General features: G+C 36.9%; 1 protein-coding gene across 3 annotated transcripts in view; it reads left to right on the forward strand.

Moving 5' to 3' along the window:
• Nucleotides 1-22,289, forward strand: part of LOC149253782 (uncharacterized) — a 144,769-nt gene that overhangs the window by 60,503 nt on the left and 61,977 nt on the right. For 2 of the 3 annotated variants that reach the window (XM_089460024.1, XM_089460026.1), the window contains exons 2-4: nucleotides 9,176-9,373; nucleotides 19,521-19,644; nucleotides 19,795-19,927. In XM_089460024.1, the coding sequence (XP_089316150.1) occupies nucleotides 9,176-9,373; nucleotides 19,521-19,644; nucleotides 19,795-19,927 (455 nt within the window). The remainder of the gene's footprint in view (nucleotides 1-9,175; nucleotides 9,374-19,520; nucleotides 19,645-19,794; nucleotides 19,928-22,289) is intronic. The other variant, XM_089460025.1, reaches the window with a different exon arrangement.

Here is a 22,289-nt window from a genome sequence, read left to right on the forward strand (position 1 = left end):
CCTTTATCCTTGTTTCTTCCAAGATATGTTGAGCCCATAGTTCATCAAAATGAGTGGTGTCCTTGCTTGAGTAGACACTACTTGCAAAATTTCTCCATTTAGGTGGCAAAGCATTTAGTACACAAGTGGTCATTTCTGAATAGGAAATGACTTCCCCAAGCCCTTGCAATTGGTCCCTCATTCGTGAGAGCTTCATACGATAAGTGGCAATGTCTTCATCCTTTGACTTATTTATTCTATATAGTTGATAATTGATTCCTCAAGAATATATTTTGACCTGATGTACTTATAGAGTACAACTTCACCAACTTATCATAGATTTCTTTAGATGACTTCAAATCAGCAACAAAGGGAATGAAATGATCTTTTATGGACTCAATAAGAATCCTCTCTGCCCTCACTTCTCCCTTCTTGTATCCTGCTAATTTTTGAGTATTCTCTTTGTTTGGTTGAGTATCTTCACGAAGAACATATTTCATGACCTCATTTTCTATGAGTATCAAATCAATCCTCTTCTTCCATGCTAGGAAGTTTGCTGACCCAATGAGCTTGTTGCTTTCCTTGCAAAATGTAACCATTTGATATGTAGATTGAGACATGGAGCACAAAATAGTACTTGTCAAATGAGTGTCCTTCTTGATGATGTCTCCAACTATCTTGATGCTTTCAAGACCTTCAAAGAGACTTCAATGATGCCCTAGAATGATGACTTCTAGAATGCCTTCAACAATAGTGTCTTCAACAGCTTCAAAGAGTGGATGATGATCCCAAGATTCTTTGATGCTTCCTTAAAGATGTCTTTCAACGAGCCTTCAAATTGATAACTTTTCAAGAGAGATCAATATCCCTTTCAAGATAAAGCAACCTTCCTTCAAGATGTTCCTTTAAAAGCAAGGAACCTTCAAGAGAGACAATATAGATGTCCTTTCTTCAGATGGTGAGACTTTCAATGAGAGCTTGATGTAGTAGCCTTCCTTCAATGAGAGCTTGGTTCTTCTTAAGATGATGAGGTCTTCTTCATTAAGTCCTTTTGCAAATGATTCCCCTTGACAAACAATCCCTTCTTATGTCAACAAGATGATATCCCCTTCTTTTTGTTCGCCTTAGCTCTAAAACCATGTTGGAGAATCTAGCAGGGAAACTATTAAAAACAATTCTCCTTAACCTTGATAAAAGCTTGTGAACTTTAGTTATCTTCTTATTGTTCTTTAGTAGATCTTTTCATCAAACAATTATCAAGAGCATAAACAATAAAGACAATAGACACAAGAAGTAGGCTCCAAGCCAGGGCAAAACCCCCCAAAGGCAAAACCCAGAAAGAATCTCCTGTTCTTATAGAATCAGTTCAAATAAGAAATCCAAGACCCCAAGACCAAAGTCAAGACCTCCTCCAAGCACCAAGTCAAACCTCCAAGAATCCATTTCAAACAAGTCAAAGATTAGCCAAGTCAACCAAGGTCAAACTTCTTTTAATTTTGCTCCTGATCACAATTTTGGCCTTCTACTTCAGATCTGCAATTTCGGCTTCTAGACTGCAAAAAACCCTAGATTTCTTGCATGTGTAAGCCCTTCAAGAAGTACTTCCTTAAGAAAGTCAAGGTCTTCAAAGTCAACGAGAGTCAATCCTTCTTCAAGATCTACTCTAGTCAAGGTTTCAACTTCCAATTCAGGTCTACAACTTTCGGCTTGCAACTCTCGGCCCTGCAACTCTGATAGAAAGCCTAATCTTCGCACGTGTGAGAGAATAAGGCTAAAAAATTAGATCTTTGCTTCTTGTTTAGACTTCCTCTTGCCTCCTTGTCCTTCGCTCTTGTTTTTCTTCTTTTCTTGCTTGAGATCAAACTGCATAAGTGTGTCCAAGATGAATTGAACTTGCTTCTTTATATAGCCTTCTCATGAGGTCGAATAGGCCTCTTCTAGGCTGACATGTCACTGGCAGCGCTGACTTGTGCTTGTAGACCTTTTTGACTTTCTAGACACAAAATAAATTATTTTTCATGTTACAACTTACCCAAATGGGTCTTATACAATTGATATTGACTCTCTTGACTCATGACAATTATTCTTATGACATGACAAACCCTAGAAGCATGAAGAACATGCTTAACCTAGTTGACCAATCAAAAGAAACATGAAACCCATGCTTGAAAATAATAATTTTTCTTTCTTCTTTTGCTTGTTACATAAGATATACATAATGACATGAGTACAATGATAATTATGAAGACCCAAACTCGTTACATTTTCCAACAGTTCCAACATCCGGAGGTGTAGCAAGGGGTATACAACCATGAGGAGGCTCCTCAAAGCCTAATGCTCATTTTAGGAGGGAAAAGTTTGGGCTATAGTGTCAAATGTGCTCTCAAAACTCAGCTAAACATCCTCTTCATTGTGCTGGAAAGGTGTGAAGTCGTTGCTCTAGGGATCTTTATTGCATGTGTGATGAATCACTTGAAACATACTGTCAAGATCAAGTGAGATCAACATCATTAGGGACAAAAACCATTAAAGTATCATAGTGGGTGATATTCAATGCTAGGGGCACAAAAATACTTCACAAAAACATTACCTTCAAATATCTTCCTAGCTTATGATTTGTGGGCAAGTTACTGCATTTATGTTAGGGATGATATTAGTCATATTAGGTGCTTCCAACTCCTAAGGGGAAAGAGATTTCACATGTAGACCCATTAATCCATTGATGTATGTAATAACGTGGTCATGGAATGGGAAAGGGTTCAACGAAGGTGGCCATAGCCATGTATCAGCTAAGGGGGGGATCCAATATCTTGAGTATAATGATGAGAAGAGGGAGCCATCCTAGAGGCATTAGTTACTCCTTTCCTTGCCTTGCTTTTTCCACCTATCTCGTGCGCCTTTTACTTCAATTATTTGTTTTTCGTTCTTGCATAGCTTAGGTGACCTAGCTTGCTTTATGCTATTCCAATACCCCTTAAAGATTTACTAGTTTATTGCTCGTCGGTGTTGGGACATTCGTAAGTTCCTTTATTTAGTAGAGCATGAAATGCTTAGGATTTGGGTGATGGCTAACAAGGGGGGTAGAGCTCATGCTAGGCTTTTTTCCACATGCTTATTATATGTCCCAACCATTTTTTGCATTTTTCATTTTCATTCTTTTGTGGCTTCATATGCTTTTATCTTTCTTTTAGCTGCATCACCTCTTGGGGCAAATTTCCAAGCCTTGACTCAAAGATTAGGATATAAGGTGCGAGTCCCAATGACCAATGACAATCAAGTTATCAACCCAAAGAATGGATGTGGATATAAGGGAATTATGGAAAATGGTAAGTATGGATTACCTTGGGTACGCTATATCAATTAGCGCCCCTCCTAAAAGGGCCTTAGGGGAGGTCATGCTGGACTAGGGACAAAGGATAATATCCCAGGTGAAGCATGGGAACAAGGGTACAATCATGAATGGTCAATCGTCTATATTGGCTTGTGATCCATATTAGTATGCCCCAAAACATTAAATGAAAGCACATGATTATAGAAATGGTTAGGGTGCCTTTCAATACTCGATAGATGACCCGCCTTCCTTTAGTACGCCAGATGCAAGAGAGGGCAATGACTGGAGCATGGCAGAGAGCTCTGAAGTAAATCTATCAATGGATCATCATAGGGCTGTTGGTTGGCTTGTTGACCAATGGGGAGAATTTTCCTCTTAGGGGTTACCCACTTTTGGTGGGTACTGGTGGCCTGAGGGACTTCTAATATACCATAGGGTATGTGGAAGTGAAATTTCGTGTACAGGTGTTGTCTAATATGGTACTACTCAAAGGGGTACCAAAAAGGGTTTTAAGGATGTCCAACCAGGTGAAGTCTCTTGTACTTCCTGTTATCTTTCTCCTATTGCATATTTACCCATTGAATGACATACTGTTGTGTTATTTATAGATGCCCAAACACTTCTCTAGATTGAAAAAATTGTCTTAAAACATATGCTTTGGAAAGTGCTTTGATACCGCTGGTGGTGTTCTTTATTAGTAAATTGAAAGACACATAGCATAAATAATAGATTTTACCTAGGTTTACTACAAAAATGACAAATAGCAACCACAATAGCCAAATAAATAACCAAAATATGAAAAATGTTATGCTTTTATTGATGGAAGCAATGCTCACTTGCCTCTTAGAGGGGACAACCTCCAATTGAGTAGAGCTCTAATTACAAATAACCTCTCAAGACATCTCATTACATTGCTTCTACTTCTTTATATAATACTATCTACCTCCTAGGAACATTTTAGAGAACGAACTTCCTAGTAGGTAGAACCTTCCAGTAAGCCTTCTTACATATATTAATTTCACACTACTACATGGGCCTTATTGATTAGAGATGGCATGTGTACATAGCACCAATCTCTCTACTTAGTACTATCTACTTCCTAGGAACATTTTAGAGAAGGAACTTTCTAGTAGGCAGAACCTTCTAGTAAGACTTCTTACATTCATTACTTTCACACTACTACACGAGCCTTATTTACTTGAGATGGCATAATCTACATAGCACCTATCTCTCTATGTAGGGGTTTATGGGGTGTAGGACCCTAACAACTACGTGGACCAACTTCCTCTTGGTTGGTCACTTCTCTGGTGCTGCTTGCTATCAAAGCTGTCAAGAGACAAATTTTTAGTAGTGCAGTTGCTAATTCTAGGTTAGTACCAACTTGGGGGGCTAATCCTTATTCCTAGATACCCAACATTATTCCCATTTTAGATCCTTTACCAGTAGTTAGACAAGGCTGCCTCGACCTCGATGGTGGGTGACCTCTTCCAGGCAACAACATAGTGCATAGTTTGAATTATATTCTATGTCCTCCTTGTTGATGTTTTTACAGCATCAGGCATATATTCTCCCACGGGGTCACGCTGATTTGACTAGGGGAGAATGGTACATTCACACATGGGGCCATGCTGATTTGGCTAGGGGTGAATGGCTTGGGGCGGTCTTTCTCCCATGGGGCCATGCTAATTTGGCTAGGGGAGAATGGCCAACAGTACTCACATTGCTTGCTCCGGGATGGAGTGATATATTTTTTATAGAGCGAGTTTGATTTGTTTATCTAATGGGGTTTTTACCCATTAGTGGAATAAACAATTCTAGTCTAATGTTGAGTTGTAATGTAGGCTCTATAAGTAAAGGGGTTACTTGTGATGAGGTGCCTCTTTATGGGTCTCCACTCAACATTAGAGCTCTATAAATAGAGAAGTATGTGAGGAGACAACTCATCAACATAGCAAGCTCATTCAATCTTTTCAAGTGGAAGACAAATTCAACTAAGGAGAAGTCTATTCATCTTAATCTTTTCTTCATCATTCTATCTCTCTCAAAGAGGTGACACGTGTGGAGAATTTGACCATTGACCGGCAAATTTTGACTGAGTTTGACCAGGCTGAGTTGACCGCATCCGCACGTTTGAAGAGCTGACCAGAGTTTGACCAACTTTGACCACAGCTGCACGTGTGAAGAGATGACCACAGTTTGACCAGCTTTGACCACAGCCGCACGTGTGAAGAGCTGACCACAGTTTGAACAGCTTTGAACACAGCCGCACGTGTGAACAATTGACTGCAGACTGTACTTTGACAGCAGGGCTGCACATGTGAATTGACTGCAGGCCAAGTTGATTGTAGGCCAAATTTGGCTGCAAGACCAGTTTGGCCAGCATTGACTGAGTGGATTTTTGATCCATAAACTGTTGTGGATATTCCACTGGACAGTTCGTCACAACATATCTGTTAAAATCATATTTAAAATCTGAAATTCTACACTATTACAATTTTATTCGATTTATGGATTTGTAGATTTACTATTAAATTTTAATAGTGAATGCATGTGAATTTAAAATTATGCAGAAAATAGAGAACATTGAAATAAAAGTTCACACACATTTGACACAAGATATCACTGGGAAACCCTATCGGGAGAAAAACCAAATTGGAAGGTGAGACTGCTCTGCTCTCTTCTCTAAATGGAAATATGGCTACGAGTACAAAGAAGTATGGCCTGTAGCCTATGGGCTACTACAGTGCTCAATCCTCTCTGTGTGCTCTATCTCCTATCCCTCGTAGCTATTTTAGCTTAGCTATGGAACACATGCACTTGAAAGAATGGCCTTTCCTCCTAGTGGCCTGATTATAATGCAACCCGATAGCCTACTAGCGGTTAGATTTGACTACCTCAACTCTTAACTAGAGTTACAATATAGCCTCTTCTTCATCATAATCACGTGGCTAGACCCTTTTCCATGAATAATGGGGCTGGAATGGCATCCTCTTTTATTATAGTGGTGAAAACAGAAAGGTCAACTTCTGACTGACATAACTTTCGCATATGGACTCCGATTGACATGATTCTTGCGTCGTTGGAAAGGTCTTTGTGTGTAGAATAGGAAAGAAAGGTGAGACACTAAAGCAACAAAGTTTTACTCCCAAAAAACATCGATTGATGCGTCAAAACACTCCTGGAAGTTTTTAGACCCCAATTTGCGGGTCCCGCTGGTAAAAATGGTCCTGAGAGCTGATTCCTCCTTTTTTTCCACTCTGAAAGCATCAAGATGGATGAAAAACAATATAATGATCCAATCCGGACCAATATTTTTGACTGGTTTGACCAACATTGACTAGTAGCTGTTTGACCAGGTTTGTCTGGTGTTTTGACATGTAATGTTGGCACAGATTTCTAGACAAATTTCTGATTTGTAAACCTTGCTGAAAAGTCAATTTCTCCTCGAGAAAACACTGATGTGTTTTCTTCCAAGGTTGGTTTCCTAGGGTAAAAATATTGTGTCTATTGTGCATGGTTGTCTTTGTATTTTCTTGATTGTTTTCGTTGCATTTACAATTGAGATTTTGTGTGTAATTATTCATTGATATCAGTGGCATGAGAAATATCTTGAAAATCATTAGGAAGTAATTACTAGATCAGAAAATTGTATTCTATTGCACTTGCCATAGAATTTCAATACTCCTCTAGATAACACTATATTTGGAGTTTCCTCCATCTGGCCTCAGATGTTAGGGGAGCTAGTGCTAGTGGATCTTGATATGCGTATTATCTTTATTCCAGATTTTGGTTGCTTTCTCTTTAATCTGATTTTTGCAACTGATGCTTGGTTTGTCTTAGCTTAGAGCAGTACTTTATTTATTTTCTGCGTCTTGCTTTATTTAGGAGTTGTTTTTTGCTCTTCCACTATGTATTGGTACTATTTTATTCAGCAGTCCCATTTGTTGAATTTGTAACTATGGTCGGTCTTCATAATGCATATTTGGCCACTTGATGTACTTGTATTGATTATTGTAACACATTTTAAATGCAAGAGTCAAAAGAAAATTTATTTTGAGTCAATGTCCTATTGGACTTTTTAAAGAAGAAAATTTGAACTTTTAAATTGTAATTTTTGGCTCCAAAAATTGTCGAGTCGGCCTCCCTCCAAGTCAAGTTGGTCCAGGGCAAAGGTCACATGCATTCGACCCAGCAGATCACTATATAAATGCAGCTCGACTGCATTCCTCCACCACCAATTCACACTTCCTCAAGAAGAGAGTTTCTAGGCATCTCAGCAAAGATCAAGAAGGGCAAGGAGGACGAAAAAGAAGACAAATTGCATCTCTTTCTCTCTCTCACAAGCTCAAACGTGTGGATAGTTTCTCTCTCTTCTGGTTCATAGATTTTCTGGGCAGTTTTGTTTCAGAGGGGCGAAATTTTGGGCAATTGCAAGGGCTGAAAATCTAGGGTAACTGGCAGTTGCAGGAGGGCTGAAATTCTGGGTCAAATTAGGCAGAACAAAGTGCTTTATCAGATTGGGAGGCTTAACTTGGAGGGGTTGACCAGACCATGGGTCTAGGTGTGTCACTTGTTGAACAAAAAAATGTCTCTATTGAAAAGGTTGCTGGGTTTTTTACCCTTGGGTTTTCCTAGTGTAAATCTTGTCTTCTCTTTGTGCATTGTGATCTCTACATTCTACTATTCTTGTATGGTTGAATTTCTGAAGTATAATTGCTGAATGATATATTGGAATAATTTAAAAGAAGATCAACATCAAAAGCAATTATCAATATTTCAGAAATATTGTGCTATGTCTATATTGCACTTAGAAAAATCAACACCACTGACCTACTTTTGTGATGTTACCGACAACCACCAGAAATTTCAAGATCATCCATATCAATTTTTTTTTTTTAATTGTTTTGAAAACACATCTTATATTATGTAAGTGCACAAATCAATGAGTGGAGCTATGATTATACAGGCTAACCCTCTTGATGTATATGGAAGGAGTGCCAACATATTTGCCTGAACCCCAATCTCAAGAAAGTCTACATCCTTATGGAAAATGCCAATTTTGGCTCAAGAAACTGAACTGCCAATCCTGCTCTGAACACTTTAGTCACACCCAAATACCCTTTTATTGATAGCCCTACATATTCGTTTGCTGAATGTTAATGTGCTCCAAATTAACGGAAAGTTGGACCTCTAACAAGCAGCTTGATGCCTGGGTTATTGATCTTGATTTATACACTTTGAGCTTATTGTTTAGCTTCTTGTAAATTTTGCAAATGTTTCCATTGTGAAATTAAGTGCCTCCACCATTCTTGAGGTTATTTTTCTTCATTTTCACAACAGAAGAATTTCTGTAACTCTTCCAACCCCTTCATATTGTATGTTACTATATTTCCTTCATTAACAGGAAGATTCACTAGTACCTATAGTTAACCCTTTCCATACCTACATATTGAATTGCTTCAAGAGCCAAAACACAATGATTTAGTATGAGATTGCTCTACATAGTGGAGATGGACTATAATTCAATTAATTTTCCTTCGGAGTTTTAACAAACTTTTAAACTAATTGGATTGCATTCCATATATGTTTTTCTTATGGGTTTAGTTTGCTGGAGAAACCTGTTAATCTTGACAGATTCTTTGAATTACAATGCAAATTTTCTATTTATTAAATATTTTAACGTTATCAATGACTGCCCTTTCTCTATTTTAATGGTTTATGCAACATTCTGTTTAGTAATTTTGTTTCTTTGGGCATGGATAAGTTGTACCAAAGAATTAGTCCGCAGACTTTTTGTTGATGATTTGATCAAGGAATTTATGCAGTTACTAAATGTGAGTTTATTTTCTTCCTATGGGACAGTAGATTATGCATCTGAGTCTTCAAACTTTGATGCCAGGTTTGCTGCTGAAATCTTTCACGATCTACATGAAGAAGTCATGGCAACTGCCGCTAAGGGTCATGAACTCATGGTACGTGTGCAGCAACTTGAGGCTGAGGTTCCATCAATTGAGAAGGCTTTGATGTCTGAAACAAATCAACTCCAGTTTGCTTATACAGTAGGTAAGCTTGATATCTGAAATAAATAAACTCACTTTGAAGTTTGAATATCCAATAGATAAGGTACCGAGGTTGCTATTTGAGGTACAAGTAGAAAGAAATATAACCATGTACTATTGTGAAGTACTCTTTCCTTCTAAACATCTTGTCTATTTTCAAGAAAAAGGTCTATCTGGGATCATAAGAACTGGGGAATTATCTGATGGTTTGACCTTAACAAGAACTTGGGCATTTCCTTTTCAGAGCTATATAAGTAACACAAAAGCAGGACTATAACAAGGTTGCATTGTTAATCATCTCTTTAAATTTGTGCAATTTTTTTCATTTTTTTTCTATCACTTATCTGAAAGAAACTAATAGATGATAACTTGCTAACCAATACTCGTCAGTCACAGTGGTGGGAGTGCATGATAGTAGCTGTCAATAATCACATTTGTTGAAAATGTAGCGAGGGAAGGTCTTCTTCTGGCGTGTGCCTTAGCCAGAGAAAGACCACGATCAGTCTTCCTTTTACCATGGACGAGTTAGTGGAGTTAGTAAATTCATGCGCAGATTTGGAGGGTCAGTTAAGTGGATCTCCAAGCGGCAGTTCGAGTTTGGAAGAAGACAAGTTGGAGGCTTCAGTTTTGATTGATGCAAGGATGAGTTATAACTCCAAGTTATGATTGGAGAGAGTTCAGTTCGAACTCAGTTAACTAAGTCAATCATAACTGCTGTTCCAAATTTGTAAACTGTCTAATTATAATTTTCTAATTATAGCATGGATCGAATTGATAAAAGGAGGACGAAGGCACAAGTTTGATTCATTATTGTATGCATGAGGTTGTGTATGTGAGGGCCTTGTTGTGAGAGTGCGTACCTTGGAGGAGTCAATACGCTGTGATAGAGAGACTTCTTGCAGCCAGATGTGCACTAGGATTTAGGAGGTTTTCCCTAAATAATAGGGGCCAAGACTGCGCTAGGAAATAGGAGGAACCAGTGCAGAAGAATTGGGCCAGGTAGGCTGCAATCAAGTAGGAGCAGAGGTCAAGGTTGTTGCAAAGTGTTTCTAGCTAGTGTAGCCATGAAAACAGTGAGTTTTCAATTGAAACAGTGTGCCTTGTATTTGATCTAATTACTCAGGACTCTATCAATAAAATTCTACTACAAGGAGAGGGTTTTCCCTGTTGGGTTTCCCTAGAAAATAATTGCGTTTAGTTGTGTGTGACTGTGTTCTTTATCTCTGTGTTTAATTCCGGATCTTCTAGTGTTGAGAAATTCTGTCTTGATGAAAAGGAATTAGTTTCAGATTGTTCATCATAGCAGTTGCAGAATTTTCATGGAAATTCAACAACATTTGCTAATTTACCCACTATTAGAGATGAAAAGTTATAGCCCATGGTGTCCAATTTTGGTACTTTGAGTTGCCAGTTTTGGTGTTTAAGATGATTTATGATGGCTATTTAGTATTAAAATGGTGGAAACAACCAAATTGCATGCAAGAGCTGGCTTGGAAGTGTAAGTTCAAAGTTGATATGCTTTATCGACTCTAGTTATTCTTAGTACACCATTGCAATCTTATATAGCTATTTAATAGAATAACATCTGATCCAGTACGGATGAAGCTTTTGAACCCTTCCTTTTCTGCTATTTGCTCTAGTCTTGATTATCTGATTATTTGATTATAATTCTCAAAAAGCTTTGTTACCTGGAGATGTGTTTGTGGGTTGGGTATTGCTTGCTCTGCATCCCAAAATACTTGTTACTTGAGAATGCTGGAAAACACCCATGAAATGGGTGGAGAATGACCTGGCGTGTTCCCTGTGTCCCAACTTCCAAGTTAGTGTTTGAAAACTCAGCCAAATTGGACTTGAACTTGGTGGATTTGACTGAGTTGATCCTCGAGAGCACTAACTTGGCTACCAAACCGGCTTGGGGGACCAGTTGGTATTGAACCATCCAGTTCAGTGTACAGACCAGCCAGTTCAGTACGAAACCAGTTCAGCTCAGTTGAGTCGATACCTCCTTGACTGAGTCCATACTAGGTTGGTTCCCTGTAGGCCAGTGTGCCATTTTGGGGGGTACATTTTTTTTACCTAAACTAAAGTTTCTCTCACCCTAAACGCTAAATGCACACTTCATTGATCATTTGTGAGCATTTGTAGTTTTTGGAGTCACAAGCCAACCTTGAATGATAATATAAAATTGTTAAAGAAAAAGTTCTCTCTTTATTTATATTTACTTTTTTGCTTTATTTATAGGGTAGAAAGGGAAATATAAATAAACTAATGAAATGAAATGATAAATATAATTAAAGCAAAAGTTTTTACTTCAATTTTTTATATTATCATTAATTGTTTTAGGATGTTTGAGAAGGGTTCCAACCTCATCAGACCTCATACAATGAATATATAATTTCACATTACATCCAAAATCTAGTAGACTTAGTAGTTTTCAGAATTCCAACAAACTGAAATGCTTTGAACCAAAGACGTGTCCACCAAACCATCAAAAGATGCCAAATGTCACTCTGCTCCTCTTTTACATGCCACCTATGAAATATAGACCTGCCAAAAATAGACATGTTAAATATAGCAGTTCCAACTCCTAAATATGGGAGTTCCAGAATGCGAAAATAGCTACTCTAGTAACTGAACAAAAGAACTGATATAGATCCCAATGGGTTGGATGATATTGATCCAAGCTTAGAATGGGTAGAAGAGACTAAACCAGCAGAGTTTGATCCTGAGTTTGATGACTTGGAGCGGATTCATTTGGATTCTGATCCACTTGTAGATGTAGGACCAGACATGGCAGGCCTAGCTCGGGACGGGGATCCCATTTCAAGCACTGGTGATGAGTTTGATGGATCATGTTGATCAGTGATATGTAGTAGGCTAGTAGCTTGTAGCTTGTTGTTTTTTGGACTTAGAGGCTATTTGGTGCCTTGCTGACCATGTTTTTTTTTTTTTCAAATATGTATTGCACTCAGTGCCATTTTGATATGTTCACCCTTAAATGCTATACATGAGCAAACTCTGCACATTTTGTCCCGAAATTAATATATTTAATTCATTAAAGTATTCAAATTAATATGAAATCATTATAGTCATAGTTTTAAACAATTTCATCAAAAGTTAATAAATTAATAATATAACTCTTTATCATAAAATTAAATAAATCAATATTATAATACTTTATCATAAAAAAATTAAATAATTTAATTAAGGGGCATATTAAAAGGTTTCACTTGCATTATTATTTCTCTCATTGTCGGCCAATTTTTCTGATCATTCTCTATTTATTGCGACATTCCTCTTCGTCTTCTCCTCAACCATTGTCTTGACGATGGGTTTTGATATAGACTCGAAACGTTGGCATTAAAAAATGTCTACTGTGGATTTTCCGACATCTCAGTTTCAAGATCAATCCCACAGAAATCTACAAACCCTAATCAGTTCCCTGTACAGAAGGGAAGTCTGGCTTGAGATTTGTTTACTTGAAAGAACCAGGGTAAAGGTTGAAAGGAAGTCTGGCTTGAGATTCGTTTACTTGAAAGAACCAGGGTAAAGGTTGAAAGGAAGTCTGGCTTGAGATTCGTTTACTTGAAAGAACCAGGGTAAAGGTTGAAAGGAAGTCTGGCTTGAGATTCATTTACTTGAAAGAACCAGGGTAAAGGTTGAAAGGAGAGCATCTGATTTTCATTTTCTGAAGCAATGCAGAGATCTTGATCTCACTCTACCCTTTGCCATCATTAATCATAGACTCTGTGGCAAACACAACTGTAGAGCATTTGATTGCCTAAGTAAATTTCTTATCTGCAACAAAATTAGAAAAGTTAGATTCTCCCTTGACAAACTTTCGAGCAGGGCATATAAATCTCACCTTAAGCTGGCTCAGCTAATCCGTTCTGACTTTTGGTCCCTTATCAATGCCATGGCTACGTTGAAAGAAGTGAAAGAAGGCTGCACTTCCATGGATAGACAATCCAAGAAATTAAATAAGCTAGAAAACCGTGTAGGAAGGGGCACTCAGGTTTTAATACTAGCATCGAAGTTAATCAACAAAAGAGAAAGGATGGCGAGCAGTTGGCTACAGGTCCGAGTAGCATCGCGGATCCCTCAACCAGTGAAACTTCCCATAGAGAAGGAGCAGTTTGGAACAGGTGCCGAGGAGCTGCTATGGATATCGCGCATAACCTTTCAACGCAGTGAATTTATAATACAGAAACCGACGAAATTACGGAGGGTAATGAAAGCCTCGGGCAGACTGAACGCTTATTGGAGAGTGTGAATTCAGACTTAACATTAGGACAAAACTCCGTCAATATCCAGGAAAGCAATCATGAGTTGGGTTTGAGCTTAAATAAAGATTTTGTGCTCATTGATAACGAGCTATCGCCCTCTTGACAACATTTATATCAATTGTGAAAGCAATCCTCTTGGTTCACACGTAAATAAGGAACTCGCATGCCCATTGTATAGTGAATGCAGTCCTTCGATAAGCCCTCTCGATAGCGTAAATAAGGAACACGCATGCCCATCATATAATGAAAGTAGTTCGATAAGCCCTCTCGGCAGCGTAATCATTGACAACTGTCAACAACCCTCAAATGGTAAGCTCATATAATCACAACGCTTTTCATAGCCATTGCTGCAACAAGAAGATTGTCAACATATCTAAATACAAATTAAACAAAGAAGAATCCAAGGTCTTGAACAAGGGGTTAAATTTTGCCATAGCTCCTAAAAAGATACCTACTAAAGAAATCATATGTAACTTGGAGGATGGTATTCAAAATCTTGGTAACGAAGAAAAGGAGCAAATCCGACAAGATTGTGTAGTCATCCTGAGGAAAGCAAAGCCACCTAAGAATAACTTAAGCAGAACCAGTTACTTGCTCTTAAAAGCCTCAGGAACAATGAAGACATTGTCATTCTAAAAGTCGACAAAGGGGGAGCCACGGTTGTGATGAATAAGGTGGATTATGTCTAAAAAATGAGGGACCACTTGTACAATAGTGGGAGCTACAAGAAGCTCAAGGATAACCCCATCTCCCAGATTATAAAAGAAGTTAAAAAAGACATCAACAATTCCAATCTAGACGACAAACTTAAGAAGCGCCTTTTGCCCAGTAATGAAATCACACCTAGAATTTATGGAGCTCCCAAAATTCACAAAAAAGATGCTCCCCTAAGACCCATTGTAAACACTATTGGTTCACCCACATATGGATTAGCCAAGTATGTGGCCAATGCCCTTGCCCCTCTGGTTGGGAACACTGACTCTTATATTAAAGATTCTAATCATTTTGTAGAGCTCATGAAAGAAAACAAGCTAGATCCTGAAGACAAAATTGTGAGCTTTGATGTACCGCAACTTTTCACAAAGATACCATTAGAGGAGGCTATCCAAGTTGTTAAGGAAGTTACAGACCTAGAAACTGCCAAGCTTGCTGAAGTTTGTCTCCATTCCACATTCTTCACCTTCCAAAGTGAATTCTTTGAGCAGGCCATGGGGGTGGCTATGGGGTTGCCATTATCCCTCGTAGTAGGCAACCTATTCATGGAGAAGTTTGAAAAGAAAGCCCTAGAAACTTACCCTCTTAAACCCAAATTTTGGATTATGTTCGTCAATGATACCAATGTGAATTGGCCTCATGGAAATTCAGAGCTAAACAACTTCTTAGATCACCTTAATAGCATTTCCAATGACATTAAATTCACAATGGAGACTGAGGAGAACGACTGCATTCCATTCCTTGACATTCTTCTTATTAGGAAAAGTGATGGATCGTTGGGACACAAAGTATACAGAAAGAAGGCTCACACAGATCCTCCACGCGGATTCTCATCACCATCTGTCCCAGAAAATGGGGGTTCTCAACACTCTCTTCACCAGAGCTTTTAGGACATCTGACAAGGATCATGTAGATGAGGAAATCAAATATTTGAAGGATGTTTTCTTAAACATCGGTTATAGTCATAAGGATATCAACAAAGCTATCATAAATGCCAAGTCCAAAACAACTTCTAGACCCCCCTCTACCAGCTCTCAAACCCTAATTGGAAAAACATATCTCCCTTACATCCAGGGAATCACTGATAAGCTTGCCAGGGTCCTAAGAAAGAAAGGAATAGCAACCTCATTCAAACCGATGAATACGATCCAGCAGAGGATGAAATCTGTAAAAGATGACCTAGATCACTTCTAGCAAAAAGGAATTTATAAGGTCAAGTGCTCTTGTGGTAAATGTTACATTGGCGAGACAAGAAGATCCTTCAAAATTAGACTCAAAGAGCATGCTGCAGATATCAAGAGAGGGAGAGTCAGATCCTCGGCACTTGCTGAACATTCTTCCAAGACAAACCACCATGTGTGCCTGGAAGATGTGGAAATAATCTCAAGGGAGAAACACTATTATAAAAGAAAGATATGTGAAGCACTGGAAATCATGAAGCACCCCATCAATCTCAATAGAGATGGTGGGATTGGAGTGAGCATGAGTTGGATATTGGTGCTCAAGCATATTTGCAGCCCCCAAACTAGTCCCACTACCCTAAACACCTCTACTCCCAAGCAACATCTAACCCCCTTTTTAGTTTTAATCTAATTTTAAAATATCATAATATAATAATAATCATAATTAAGATAATTATAACATATTAATTATCAATATATTTAATTAATATTTAAATACATCAATATATGAAGATTTGTATTTGAAGATATTAATATATTAAATCAAAAATTAATTAAATATATTTAGTGTAAATTATAAAGTACATTATTCAAACATTTAATTAATTAATTTACAACTCAATTATAATAAGTAAATGACACATAAATTTAAACACTTTAAATCAATAATTAAATTTATTAAAATAATATTAACATATCTAATAAATGACATATTAATTTAAATACTTTAAAGCTAAGTCACATGACATTAGGACACGAGACACGGAGGACACGTAAATACGAGTATTCAACATGAGACACAACGACCCTGGAAACAGGACACGAGGGACACGCTTTATATATATATATATATATAATACTGAAATATAGTTCCTGATCCATATTAAGTTATTGAAATATAGTATTAGTTTATTAATTTACTACATCAATGATGTTCATTGCTCACAGTTCAATGTTCATTCTTGAATTTTCATGTTATTAACTTATTAAACAGATTGAGAACCAAATCGAGGATCTCAATAGGGGCATTCTGCGTATTGCACATATGACATCGGACACTAATATTTTCTTTCTCGGCAGTTCTAGCTCTCTTATTGACTAGTATATGAATATGACTTACTCAAGTTGCACATCCTGGAAAATGTGGGCAATTGCAAGATAGACTCAACTAGGTAGAGCCCTATATATTTAAGTCAACTCTCTGTAGCCATTGAAATTTGCAATTAAAACAATACAATGGCTATATATGCATGCTTTCTTCATTGGTCAAACTTGGAGATATGCAGGGAATCAAAAAATGTTTTGAAGAGTGGGAATTTGATGGCCTAAGTTATGATATCAGAGTGCTTAATGTACTAATTGATGCCTATATCACAAAAGGAATGATTGAAAAGGCAGGCCACAAAGTCTTTCTTGAACATGTTTTAGAAAAAGGAGGAAAACCAAATTTCAAAACATGGGAAATGTTTGTGGATGGATATTTAGAGAACAAGCAAATGAATCGAGCTATAGAGACCATGAAGAAAGCTATTTCAAAAGTTAAAAATTGTGAATGGCAATCGGCACCTGAAAAGGCTCTTGAATACATTGATACAAATTATATAGGTATGGGCATATGGAATACAAGAAAACGCTGACTTGGCCCCCACACGCTCAAAAACAAGAAATTTAAGCCCCAAACCATGAGCTCCAAACCATGAACACTATTATCCAAGACCCAGGTCGATGTGAAGTTGACAGTTGGGAACCACTAAAGGAAATTCCAACACAACACAACACAACACAACAACGACTCCAACGAGCTTCAACGGCGAAAAATGATCGAAAAAGCCAAAAAAATGAACCATGTGTGGAATTTATGAGTGATGTTTTGTGGGACACATGTTCTAAGGGGCAAAAACGTTAGGGCACATTTTTTCCACGTCGAAAACACGTGTCACGATTGGAGGACACGATAAAAAACGTTTGGGACACGTTTTATGTCATATTTCATGTCCGACACATGAAATATGGGACATGTGACCCTGAGGGACGTGTCCTGTGACTTAGCTTTAAAGCAATAATTAAATATATTAAAGTGATATTAATATATTTAATTCATTAAAGTATTCAAATTAATATGAAATCATTATAGTCATAGTTTTAAACAATTTCATCAAAATTTAATAAATTAATAATATAACTCTTTATCATAAAATTAAATAAATCAATATTATAATACTTTTATCATAAAAAAATTAAATAATTTAATTAAGGAGCATATTAAAAGGTTTCACCTGCATTATTATTTCTCTCGTTGTCGGCCAATTCTTCTGATCATTCTCTATTTATTGCGACATTCCTCTTCTGCTTCTCCTCAACCATTGTCCCGACGATGGGTCTTGATATAGACTTGAAATGTTGGCATTCAAAAATGTCTACTGTGGATTTTCCGGCATCTCAGTTTCAAGTTTTTAGTAAACCAAGTCATAACATTCAAATCAGTTTGATTTGAGTGAAGTCTGAGACAAGTCTGATTGAATCCTCAATCATTTGGAGGTCAAATCCGAGTGCTAAAATATTGTTCCAAGTATGCTAAGTTGTCTTGAATATCTTGGGTCTTCTTGGTTGCGTTTTTGAATTTTAATTTTATTTCTGTTTTCTTGTAGTCTAAAATTTCAAAAAAGAAAAAGTAAACAACTCTCCAGCCAAAAAGTAGCTGACCCATGAACTAGACCACTAGTTTTCTAACTCTAACCCAACTAATATATGCAAAGGAGAAAATTTAGCCTCACCCAAAGCCAAAAAATATGAATATCAGGTTCAATACCAGGTTTGAGGAGACAAGGGAGTAATTTTCAGCTTGAAATAGAAAAACTACACCAGAGGGATGCATTCTCTACTTAGAAATTGTTCAGAAGATGAATGTTTCAATTTGAATAGGAATTATCTTTGTCTCTTCTCCTGTTTTCTCTACACTTCTCCGCACCAATAATATGACTAGATATTGTCTGCTTTGTTTTTTGTGGTCTTATAAACTGATTTTTTATTACTGAAATACATATACATATAAAATATTTTGGACTACAATATATTTAGGTGAAATGAATAGTTTAATAAAGTACTATACCCAAATTATAGTTTTATGTTGATTATAGATTTGGTGGATAAGTTTGTTATTGAAGATTTTTTGTTTCATGTTATATCATAAAAGATGAATCACAAAAATGATTCATGCATATATCAAACTGATGAACTGATTGGAAATGCTAAAGGTTTCTGATTCTAGGGGTTTGAGAAGCTTCAGGGTTTTAGATCTTTTATTTGGATTTTCTATATTTTGTAATGTTTTATGTTCCTTCTTACATGTGGCATCCCTAAAATTTTGCAGTTATCCTGCCCTGATCTTTGAATCTGATCCTTCATCCTTGAACCCCTTGGGGTAACATATTTTGTTGACATGACTTTCTCTATCATGCCCCTTCGTATTGAATATCATAGCTTGGGATAATATCATTCTTCTGCTTAACTTTCCATATTACGCTTTTCATATTGATGTTACTGCTTGTTTCCTCTAGCTAAGCAGTTTCTTGTTGCATCCAAGCAAATCAGCTCTTTATATTTTTCAAGTGAACTAGCTATGACGAATAGCCTATTGCATGTAGGATGGTAGAATGCCTTTATGTCACTGCATGCTGGATTGTAGGATGCCATTATGTGGGAAAATGTTAGTGCTCAAGCCTTAAAGAAGAACTTTGATTTAAAGTCATTTGGTCAATGCTACTAGTTTGTATGGTTGTCCAAAGAATTATTTGATGCTAATAGTTTGGAAATTTAATGTTGATGTTCTATAAAATAAAGTGTCAATAATAATGGTTTTCTTGCTTAGTAAGGTATGCCTAAAAAATATATCAATAATTCAATACAATGACCTTTATCAGTTTATAGGTGTTATTCTTCAATTTGATATGAACAGAGTACATACTTGCAGGTGCTGACTGGCGTGCTAATATCCAAAGTGATCAGATTCATCTCACTCAACGTGACTTGCCTCGCTTCATATGGAAATCCTATGAGATGTGTAGAGGGCCTCCAAGACTTTTTGTGCTAGACAAGTATAGTCATAGTTGTTTTCTTGGATCAAGGAATCATTAACAGGATTTAACCTTTATTAAAACATAGTAGTTCATCTTTTACAGTTGGGTTATATGATATATTATTTCTGTATTATACATGTTCTAATTTTGTCCATTATACTTTTTCAGGTTTGATGTTGCAGGGGCTGGAGCTTGTTTGACAAGGTACACAGATCCTTCTTTTTTCAGGACAGAATGGGCAAACTCTCAATTAAGGAAAGCAGAGAAAGCTCAGACAGTGAGGACTTTGGCTAGACTGAAGGTACTTGTTCTTTCTAAAAAGGAGTTTAACAGATGATACCAAAATTTGTCTTTTTTTGATCAATATTTTTTTTGCTTCATTTCATGAATGCTATGTTGGTTTCCTCTTTGTTCCGATATCTTCTGTGGAGATGATAGTTGATTTTGAACAACTTTTTCATGTAATATTGTTATATCATTTATGGCATCAACGGTTTAGACAATGTCTATGACATCAATAATGTGCAGCAAAATTATACCTATTTCTTGTTGAAGAAAAAATCATCAGCAAACAAGCGTCGGAAAATTCTCATATAGGCCAGATTTCATAAGCCTCACCAAGATTCCAAGTATCTTATGTATCAACCTAATGGTATAAACATCAACATTCATGGCATTTACTAATCAGTAGAAACCCTCTGTTTCTTTTGTTGGAAAATGCGTCTTTGACAGAAAAGCAAACACACCCACTTTAACTCCTTGTTCCAAGGAGTCTATATTTTTACTCGAGATATCAAGCCCTGTTGTAATCTGATCTACTAACTCAACCTTACAGGCCAACAATGTCCCTAACTTGAATCTGCTAAGTTATTCATGGAATGTTGCCGTGCTCCTCCCTTCCACAATAAAGAAATTTCTGAGGCATAACTGTGCTCCAAAGATCTCTGCCATGCAACCTAATTATCTAGAAATTTGTGAGGCATAATTGTGCCCCAAAGATCTCTGCCATGCAACCTAATTATCTAGAAGTTGTGAGGCATAATTGTGCTCCAAATATCTCTGCCATGCGACCTAATTATCTAGTCATCTCCTAAGATTTTGATATTTTAAAAGACGTAGTTAGAATGCAAAAAATGAAATTGAAACTACGAAAGATTTGCAAGTGCTGAAATGAAATACTTGAATCTATTGCAGAAAGAGGAGTAAACGTAAGGGATTTTCCAGGCCAAAACCTTCAGCAGGATTCCTTCTCTTATTGATGAATCTTCCAGTTTGCATTGCTGATTGTTGGATTCATTTGAGTATTAGATTTTTATATTTTTGAAAAAGTAAAGCAAATAGAGTGCATGTGCTGAAATGAAATACTTGAATCTACAGCAGAAAGAGGAGTAAGCCTACACAATGAAACCTAATTCATTTGCATATTCAAAGGGAAGAATTTGAACATAAATCACTGTAGTTTGTGAAAATCAGGCTTAATTTCATTCCAGATTGGCATTTAATTCCAAGATCTCTTTTCTTAGCTTGTTTATATATATTTATACAAAAAATTTGACAGCTATCAAAACGGTTGAGCTTCCTCTGGCTATTCAACTTTCTATTTGGCTGTCCATGCACTCTAATCAAGTTAAAAAGTTCGTCAATCCATAGCCTTTGGGGAAAACCACATTCTTGTGGATGGACCAAACATCACAAAACATTTCTAAATTTTTTTAAAGAATTCTCAGCTTTGGTGATAAAAATTAATAATACATTCTTTTTGGTGGTGGGCCTGTCAACATAAAGTCAAATAGAACCCTCATTCTGATCCTGTATGTCCCACAGTTGTTGCTTAGCTGCATCCTTGAGTTCCTCCACACGATAAATCAAACTTTTGACCAGGTGGAAGATGCCATCAACTCTAAACACTGGCAGGTAACATGATTTTAAAATGCTCGAGGTTTCTGCTAAGAATTGTTCCATTTCTACCAGTTGATCTTTTAGAGACTTGTTACCAATCTGATTAGCAGTGTTGCTAAGCTCTTGGCAACTTGCTGCATAGACACACATAAGGTGTATTGACCACACTTTGTCAACAGTCCGAGAAAGCAATGTACAAGGAAGTGGAGAAAATTTTTCAAAGATCGAAGTCATCAGTCACAATGAATTCGTCATTGTAAACCCAATTTCTGCAAAGTTTATTGTAAATGATGCTAGTATGACCATTTAATTATGTAACAACACCTAGGTAAGCCTCTGATTTTGGCAAAGGATTTCATCTTAGGAAGTTTTTTAACCTCCCCGAATTATGTGTGTTTGTAAACGCGTATAGTTGACCGAGTTTTTCTTCCAGCTTAAACCCCAAAGCTAGGGTGGAATTCATTGACAAGGTCTCAGGTGAGTCTTAGTGTTTATCGACTTTGATGTAAAAGTGTGTTTAGAAATAATTTTAGTGTATGGTCCCTTGTAATCAGAACACCATGGTTAAATTATTTTATTACAAGCACACTTGGTTTCATACTAGATCATATTGTGTCGCGGAATTGGGTAATATCTTGAGGGTCTATGTCTAAAATTGTTTTCCTCTTATCAGGGTTGATATTCTAATTATTTTGATGTAAAAATATTTTAGGTCATGGTCCCTCGCAATCAGAAACCATAGCTAAAATATTTGAGAGTGGGAA

The sequence above is a fragment of the Pinus tabuliformis genome, chromosome 7 (genome assembly GCF_031772625.1).
Source record: "Pinus tabuliformis cultivar Carrire ecotype Pingquan chromosome 7, CPIR1, whole genome shotgun sequence".
In the NCBI taxonomy this organism is placed as follows: domain Eukaryota; kingdom Viridiplantae; phylum Streptophyta; class Pinopsida; order Pinales; family Pinaceae; genus Pinus; species Pinus tabuliformis.